The 9,536-nt window shown below is 43.8% G+C and overlaps 1 protein-coding gene across 1 annotated transcript in view; it reads left to right on the top strand.

Annotated features, from left to right (window-relative positions):
- Positions 1 to 8,196: 8,196 nt before the first annotated feature.
- The window catches only part of LOC129099520 (metabotropic glutamate receptor 7-like), a 65,384-nt gene continuing 64,044 nt past the window's right edge, over positions 8,197 to 9,536 (top strand). Inside the window, exon 1 of the mRNA XM_054608773.1 lies at positions 8,197 to 8,691. Coding sequence (XP_054464748.1) covers positions 8,197 to 8,691 — 495 coding nt within the window. The remainder of the gene's footprint in view (positions 8,692 to 9,536) is intronic.

Below are 9,536 nucleotides of genomic sequence, written 5' to 3'. Positions count from 1 at the left end.
TCTGGTGAAGACTGCAGGGGCACTTATCTGAAATAAGTCGGCCTGCCCTCCACCGCAGTCCTCGCTAGCAGCTCCGTATGGTAATGAGCTGTGTAAGATGAAGAAAATATGTTTTTTAGCAACACAAACAGCACTGCAGTTAATTCAAGCAGCATGGGCGTAATCCACTCACACACTCCTTACACTTTAACCAGCGTATAGGTCATGTGAGGAATGGAGGAATGAGCTCATTTGCAGTGAAACAATTAAGTAAGGCTTGTGCAATGCAAATATGTCACTGTATAAGACAAGCTGCCAGGAGGGCTGGCTGCTTCATTCAATATGATGATTTATTGTCTTTCAGTAGAATAATATCGTGATTAAATCAAATATCGAGATATCGTGATACACAATCACCTCATATAAATTGATAATAATAAGCACACACTATTCAAATTTCTCAGAAAACTAACTATTTTCTTAATCACATCCTTCTGTATTTGTGATTTAATGTCTGTCAATGGAATCATATATTGAAATATCGTGATACACATTACGTCAACAAGCACATACTAACTCAAATTTCTCAGAAAACTCAAACTGCTGCTTGTGTGCATCAATGTGATAGTTTACGTTTTTTCAATGGAATCATATCTTGATTCAATTGTAAATGGAGAGATCATGATTTGTGATAAACAATTACATCATCTAAATTGATAATAAGAAGCGCACACTATTCAAATTTCTCTTAACTATGGAGATGTCGTGAATCGTGTTACAATTACGTTATCTTTATTGATAATATGAAGCACATACTATTCCAATTTCTCAGAAAACTAAAACTATTGTCTTAATCAGATCATACTGTACTAGAGTGCATGCATGTAAACATAATCAGTGTACAGCTGGAATTGTTATTTTTTGTTCCCTGTAACCTCACTTTAAACTGTTTATGTATTTTGCACTTAAGTTCTTAATTAAGTGATACAATACTTTTCATTTGTCAAATATTTAATCCATACAGAAGTATACAAAAATAGGCTTTTCCTATCAGATTATTTAATTTTGACGGTTTGATTTATTGGTCTCCAAGAAAATCGCTATATCGTGATAGATATATATATATATATATATATATATATATATATATATATATATATATATATATATCGTTATCGAGATATGACATGACCCGTATCGTGATAGAAGATTTTTGCCATATTGTCCCGTTCTAGCTGCCAGAACATAAATGGAAATGAATAAAAAGCTGGGAAGCTGGCCGGCCAACATGAAAGAGATGATGAGGTTATGATGTCCATCTGTAGTGTTTGCTCATCAACATGATGTTTGTTTTGGTCCGTTAAAAACACGCTGACATTTGGCACTCGTGCCTCTTGTCCAGTTTGGCGTATGTCTCCTTTGTGTCACATCACGAGGGCAGAGCCACAACATCCTCCAATCCTCCAAGAGCAAACCACAGAAGAATGAAAATGGAAATCGTAGATCAAACCATTTCAGCTGCACACACTGTACTGAGGAATTGTCCCGATGGTTATCACAGTGCAGGTTTTTTATCTTTTTCCTCTGAATTCTGTCTCTCTGGTTTGTTGTGAACAAACTTACTGTGGATTCCCACAAAACTGGATGATGCCTTGGTTTAATTGAGAAAAAAGGAAAATCGTGACGTAAAGAAACATTTTACTCAGCAGCATGATTCACCTCTTTACTTGAGAAGGTAAGAAATAGTCACTATAATGTCTAAGTCATTAGATATACATATATTTTAAATCAATTAGTTCCTGATTAATTCCTCACTTGTTTCTTGGTAACTACTGAAGAGTTCTGCAGTCCTACAAAGAAATGAGTCAGCACTTTAGCACGTCCAGTCCTTTTGTCTAACACTCAATTCTTTTTTTTTAATGGGTTTCTGGTTAGATGCCTGACATAAGCTTAAGAGTTTTAACATTTCGTTCCACAGTATAGAAAATGTCAGTAAATGTCCCTCTGGTGAATTTTGAAGTTTTTACGTGTCTTGAAAAAGGCGATTGAAACCAAGTGGCTAAATGAGACAACAAAACGTCACCATGCCGACTAGTCCGCCTTCACAGCCTCGTTGTTTTGTTTGGTCATGTGACCGTGTTGTAGTTTGTTTACAGCCTAAAGTTAGCTTTTTTACCTTTTTGCTTTCACTTCTCAAAAATCATATAAGTGGTGTTCAGTCGTGAAGATTATCTCGCTGAACAAAACGCGTAGGTATCTTTAAAGTTTGCTTCATTTTTGCAATAATTTGTCTAGAAAAACTTCCTGATTGGCCTACAAAACGCTCTATTTAATGAATGTTCGTATGATATCCTACAGAAATTTACAAATTATTTTGTGCGTGTTCCTACGAAAGCCAGTTACATGCATGTAACCTTTTCAAAATAAACTTCTGCCTTCACAGGAAACAACTCAGTTAGGTTTAGGAAAAGATTGTTGTCTGTTAAAAAAAGATCGGCAGTCACGTTACTGAAGTACCCAAGTTACGTGACAAATACATCAACGTTAACTTCTCGTTTCACAAGGAGAACGAACAGCTGTCTCCTGGATGAAAGACACTCTTTATATTATTATTAAACTTTTTGTGGGATATCCACGCATTCCGGCACATTAATTTTCACAGGTATTTCTAAAACAAATGCTTGAAGAGACATTCTGTTGTGAAACATAGATCAATTATTAATTAGAGCACTGTTATATTGGTTTTGGCAAATGAAAAGCTGTTAAAGGTACTCTGGTCATCTGTCTATCGTCAAGCAGGCCTGTCACATCACACACACACACACACACACACACACACACACACACACACACACACACACACACACACACACACACACACACACACACACACACACACACACACACACACACACACACACACACACACACACACACACACACACACACACACACACAACACACACACCCACACACACACAGGGAGGGGTTGTTATGAGTCATTCGCAAAGACCGTGGAGGAAATCTCCTCCACCACAATGCACCTTGCGCTAAAAGCATTCACACAGGTCCAGAGCTGCTCCGAAAAAAGGTCGGCTAATTAACGGACAGGAAGGCGCGAGGCGTTTCGCCATCACAATCAAATTTGCGGGCTGAAGTCCTCCAGGCTAACTAACACAGCTGCACCCACTTATCACGTAGAGTCCAGCGGACCGCGAGGTTGGCCATCAAAACAACGGCCCAGTCAGCCGCTAATAGGGCCTCTGGAAGATTCCAGGACTGTGTGGGTGGGGAGGTCACCACCTAAGGGTCCATTAATGCCATTTACAATACCTCTGATCATTAGCCAAACATACTGGAATCATCTGTGGGGGAATATTCCTTTGGCTTTTCCTTGTGTCTTGCTTTACCTTTTCTTGCTCTAAAACAGCCTTTCTGTGTGAGACGTTGTCACATAACATGAGTTTCAAAGGGGAGTAAAAAAAAAAACCTCCTGTAGTTCTGTATTCCGGTGGCCACTGGTGCCTTATCCGTCTATCTTTCACATTTCAGAGTGCACTGAGCTCACAGCAGCAACTTTACAGAAACATAATTAGAAGGGAGCCGCTATGACAGATGGATTACAATCATAATTGAGAGCATGGCGAGTCCATCGTCCTAGCTGCAGTGCACCTGCTTTGTCTTTGGCATAAACAGCCAGCAGAGGTACAAATCTGTCTTCCCCATGAAGCGCGCCGGGAGAATTACAATATGTTTTGTTTTTTTTCTTCCTGCTCAGCAGTGATGAAGAAAGTGTAGATAGCCGGGATTTTTATTATTCCAAAGCAGATGGTGCACAATGAGACACGGGGGGGGGGGTGGGCTTCTGGCAGCTCGGTGACCTTCGTGTTGCTAATCTAACATCGCCCCAACATTGATCCAACATTAACACTCTCGACCCCCTTTTGCAGAATATGCATGACTCCAGACTGGAACTACTGGCCCGCTTGCTTTCGAACAAATCACCCCGACATGCAATTATCTCCCCGCTCCGGAGTTATTTCTCTCCCCATGGATACGACAACCCCCCCGTTTCATTGGAGTCTGGGAATTAAACAAGTTTCCGGGGTTAATTAATTTGACGGACAGACCCCATTGTGCCAGGTGTCGAGCCCAGAAAGGAGACCGTATTGCCTCCTGTCCTGGAGGTTGACTTTTTTATTGTTCCAACGATTCTTGGTTCCTTGAAAAGAGCACACAGTAATTGACTCGAAGAAGACTGCATGGAGGCAGACGCGCTATTGAATGCTCGAATACAAAAGGAACTTGATATTTATCTAGTGTGATGTCGTATGTAGACCAATGGCTGTGTTGGTTTGTTTGTTTGGTCAGCTACAGACTGAACAGAAAACCCTCTTCCAGATTACACACTCACATCCTTCCTGGCCTGTTCATCCTCACATCCTTCCTACTTCCTCTCATGATGGAAGTGAAATGGAATTTATCCTGAGTGTGTGTGTGTGTGTGTGTGTGTGTCTGTGTGGAAGCAGAAAGAGAGAAGATCCAAACCAAAGTGTAATCTCAGTCTAAATCAAACAGCCTTCCTCCTGAGGGGGTCGAAAAAGACCCCTTCTTCCTGGGGGTTAGTCACTAAATTAAATCACTATGAGGGCCCCCATTTTTCAAAAGTAACCTTTTCCTCTGACAGTGTAAGTGGGAGTCAGGCTCCAGGAGTCCAACAGGCGGGGGGGGGGGGATCGTAGTCGTGCACAGCGACACCAGTCTCTGCGGTTGTCATTTGTCGGGGGCTGCTGCTGCATCTTCTCGGTGTGCTCTCAGCGGAGGAGGCCATCTGCCTCCCTCCCCCGTCTCACATCCCTCATCTCTCTCCTCAGCAGTCTCTTCCCCAAGCAGTTCCCACACACTGTCCTTAAATATATATATATATATTGGTTTTTTTTTATTTGCTGCAGCTCATGAATTTCGCCCTTGACTTGCAATTTGTGCACCCACATTGACATGTCTGGAGTTGGACATGCATGAATCGCCCAAATTGGGAGTTATTCCTGCGAAACGGTCGCCGCTAATGGAAAATACACACTCTACATGGAGGGATTAGGCCGGAATTAATACTTAATTAATTAGAAATGTGTCCGTCAAAGCCTGTAATGTCAATAGGACATGTTTCAATTAGAGCCACATCGCCTTCCCTAATCTTTTAATTGTACAGAATCGAATGCTGGATGTTCATAAAAAGGGATTTCTACGCCTCGTAATCATTTCCACGATAAAGCAACTCTCAGAGGCTGTTTGTGACTGCACCATCAAGCAACTTCACTGACTCATAGAATCCAGTTCTGGCTCGACTGTTTTCCCAGGATGATGCTGTGATTTTGTTTTCTTTTTTTCCCAGCAGCACATCCCTGTGGATGCTGTGGTCGGATGTGTGGCGGCGGCTGGTTTAGAAGTGGTCAGTTTCTAGGTTACTTGAAGACTTCAGCATGAATTATGTATCCGAGTGCTCGGTCGGCACCTTGTCTCCCACTGTAACTCTCTGAATGAATAAAGCCGTCATTAGCAGAGCCTATCCATTTTTTATTTATTAATATGAGATTCGAATTACACACTTTAATTAATACCACAAACTGCCCAGTGAGTCTCTGGCTGTAGAGCACGCCCACTGCAAGCAAATCATAACCATAACCATAATCATAAACTGCTTGTTTGTAAAAGAAAACAAAAACCCAAAAACACCATCTGTGCAATTAAACAGTTTGGTGATGATAGTGTGTTTGTTATGAACGATGTCAGGGTTCTCCTCGCTCCTTAAAAGGTGTGGTTCATTCTCACCAGTCTGTGTGCTGCTGGCATGAGGCTCTCTCTCTCTCTCTCTCTCTCTCTCTCTCTCTCTCTCTCTCGCGTATGTGTGTGTGTGTGCACAGGATGAATCAGGAGTGTCTTCTGAAGATGGGTTGCCTGGGAGACCAGCTTGGACCCCTCCAAACGTGTGCATCCCCTCCCTCCCTCCCTCCCTCCCTCCCTCCCTCCCTCTCGTCCCTCCCACTCTCCGTTTTAAAGGTGCACCAGTAATGAATCCAAAACTATTTCAGGGGACTTTTTTCTGTGCGTGGAGCTTCTTCATACCTGCTTTTCATACCACAGATCTCTGCCTCGTGCCTGGCAAAGTCAACATTAAAAGAAGAGAGGAAAACACACTTTTGCGCGCCGTGTGTGTCTGTGTGTGTGTGTGTGTGTGTGTCTGTGTGTGTGTGTGTTTGATGGTAGTACATTACATTACAGTCATTTAGCAGACGCTTTTATCCAAAGCGACTTACAATCATAGCTTATATTACATATCATTACATATCATTCACCCATTCACACACTGATGACAGGGCTACCATGCAAGATGTCACCTTGCATTACATTACATTACATTACAGTCATTTAGCAGACGCTTTTATCCAAAGCGACTTACAGTCAGTAGTATATTACATATCATTCACCCATTCACACACTGATGACAGGCTACCATGCAAGGTGCCACCATCAGACTCTAACTAACATTCATCATCCAGTCCACACCGATGGCAAGCCTTCAGGAGCAACTTGGGGTTAAGTGTCTTGCCCAAGGACACATCGACTGCCGAAGCCGGGTATCGAACCACCGACCCTCAGGCCCATCAGACTCTAACTAACATTCACACAACATCCAGTCCACACCATAGTAAAGGAGGGAGCTCCAGAAGCAGAGAGATGGAGGTTATGATGGCGCACACTCAAGAGGAGCAACCGTCTCACCCTTCAGCTCCATAAGTTGGGACGGCTGTGGCGTAGTGGAGAGCAAGGTAGTTCTCCAATCAGAGGGTCGGTAACCCCAATGTGTCCTTGGGCAAGACACTTAACCCCAAGTCCCTGAAGGCTTGCCATCGGTGTGGACTGGATGTTGCATGAATGTTAGTTAGAGTCTGATGGTGGCACCTTGATGGTAGCCTGTCATCAGTGTGTGAATGGGTGAATGATATGTAATATACTACTGATTGTAAGTCGCTTTGGATAAAAGCGACTGTAATGTAATGTCATGCAAGGTGACATCTTGCATGGTAGCCCTGTCATCAGTGTGTGAATGGGTGAATGATATGTAATGATATGTAATATAAGCTTTGAGCTACTGACTGTAAGTCGCTTTGGATAAAAGCATCTGCTAAATGACTGTAATGTAATGTAATAAGTGCATCTGTTGGTTTTGTTTACCTCCACGTCTGAACACAACTTCTCTGAAAACCCTTTTGCCACGAAGTGATGCTCCACTCTTTTTCTTTCTTTCTTTCTTTCTTTCTTTATTTATTTCCCTCCCCTCCCTCTCCAGCCGAGTGACGTCTCGTTAAGGGAAAAAAAAAAAAAAAAAAGAAAAGGGGGCTGAAAGCTCTGCTCAGTGGATCCTCACTGTGACTCATTCATTTTGTATAAAACGCGAGCGGCTGCGGACACAGAGAGAGAGAGAGAGAGAGAGAGAGAGAGAGAGGGAGAGAGAGTGAGAGAAAGAGAGAGAGAGAGACAGCTTTAATTAGCACTGTGTGTGTGTGTGTGTGTGTGTGTTTTTTTTATATTATGAGTAACTAAACGCACATTTGAGCGCACACTGCTGTTTTTTCTTTCTTTCTTTCTTTCTTTTATTTTTTTGTAGTTGTGTGATGATGAGGATGAAGATGATGATGATGATGATGATGATGTGCACCCCTGGGAGACAGACGCCACAGAGGACCGCACCATCCTCACATGGACCGAGTTCCATCCGAGCAAAGGAAGAAAAGGAAGGATGTCACCCACTTCTGCCGGCTCTAACACCTGAGCACCACTGAGAGAGCATCCTCTGCTCACTGCTCCTCCTATCTGGGTCTCCACCACCGCGTTTATGCTGTGGAGGTTCTCCGTGTTTGATCCAGTATAGAAGGACTATCATCTTCTATTTTTGTGATTTTTTTTTCTTCTTCTTCATCTTCATCCCCCTCTCTCTCTCTCTCTGACTTATGGATGTATAGCCTCTCATCTCCGAGGAGGGAGGCTGGATATTCAACAAGCTGCGCCGCTCTCCTCCGGCTCCAGTTCTTCTGAGCTCTCCTCCGGGCTTGTTGCATCTCCTCCATGGGGCTGGTTTTAGTGTAAAATACATCTTCTGTGGATTCTCTGACTCCTAAATCCTTTCCACTCCCCAACACAAAAAAGAAAAAGTTGATCATGGCTCGTCCTGGTTCTCTGTGCGCCATCTGGAGTGCGCTTTGGATGGCGAGGACAGTGGTGGATTACGCGCAGTCCCAGGAGATTTACGCACCACATTCAATCCGGACTGAAGGAGCTTTGACCCTCGGTGGGCTCTTCCCTGTTCACTCCCGGGGAGGAGACAGCTTGCAATGCGGGGACCTGAAGAAGGAGAACGGCATCCAGCGTCTGGAGGCCATGATGTATGCTCTGGACCAGATCAACCAGGACGACCAGATCCTGCCCAACATCACGCTGGGTGCTCGGGTGCTGGACACTTGCTCCAGGGATACCTATGCACTGGAGCAGTCCTTAACTTTCGTCCAGGCCCTGATCACGAAGGACACCTCCGATGTGAGGTGCACCAATGGGGAGGCACCTGTGTTCGTGAAGCCGGAGAAGGTGGTGGGAGTCGTGGGAGCCTCGGCGAGCTCGGTATCGATCATGGTTGCCAACATCCTACGCCTCTTTCAGGCAAGTTTTCTTGCTCTAAAATAGTGTTTTTTTTTGGTTATAACAGTGTGTGTGTGTGTGTGTGTGTGTGTGCTTCTGGTAACCATGTTCATTAGGAATGCAATAAGTAGAAGAAGTAAAAACAACCTTATGTCACAGAGAAACAAATCAACTGTTTCTAACAGAACACACAGCATTTGAGGCTTTTTCTGCCTCTCTTGTAAAAGAAAATTGATGCATGTTATGACTAATTTTCCACCTTGACTTCTCTCTCCATCTCCATCTCCATCTCCATCAAAATATCAATGAAGTGAATTTGGGTGGGTTCTCTCTCTCTCCACCCCCACCACCCTCCACCCTCCACCCACTACACACTGTGCACATGAGACAGCTGAGTGTGCTGCCGCTTGTCCCCGGTGGTGCTGAAAGAACAGCTCCCGTCTGTTCCAGTCTCACTCCGGAGTCTGGATGAGTGGGCACCGACAGCCTGACACAATCACACACCCTAAAACTCAACAACCTCCCCCATCCCCTCCCCACCCTCCACCCCTCTGGAGAATAACAGGCCTGCTTCATTCGATTTCACATGATTATGTGAGCCAGTCGCGCAGAGAGACTGCATGTTTTTTTATGAATCGCTGTGAACCTGAAAGACCTGATTTATGGTTGACTTGCTTTCATCAACAAGCCCCCCCCTCTCTCTCCCCTCTCCTTTCTCCCCTCTCTCCCTTTTCCCCCTCCCTTCTTTTGAAATGAGCTTGTTTCAAACTCCTTGCGTCCTGATTGAGCTCGATGGCTGCGAGTAAGTGAAATGAATCCACAGCACTCATTTCCAAACGAGTTAGCTCTGGGTTTTTTTTTTTTTT

This window comes from Anoplopoma fimbria, chromosome 12 (genome assembly GCF_027596085.1).
Source record: "Anoplopoma fimbria isolate UVic2021 breed Golden Eagle Sablefish chromosome 12, Afim_UVic_2022, whole genome shotgun sequence".
In the NCBI taxonomy this organism is placed as follows: Eukaryota; Metazoa; Chordata; class Actinopteri; order Perciformes; family Anoplopomatidae; genus Anoplopoma; species Anoplopoma fimbria.
This window is presented reverse-complemented; position numbering and strand designations above follow the sequence as displayed.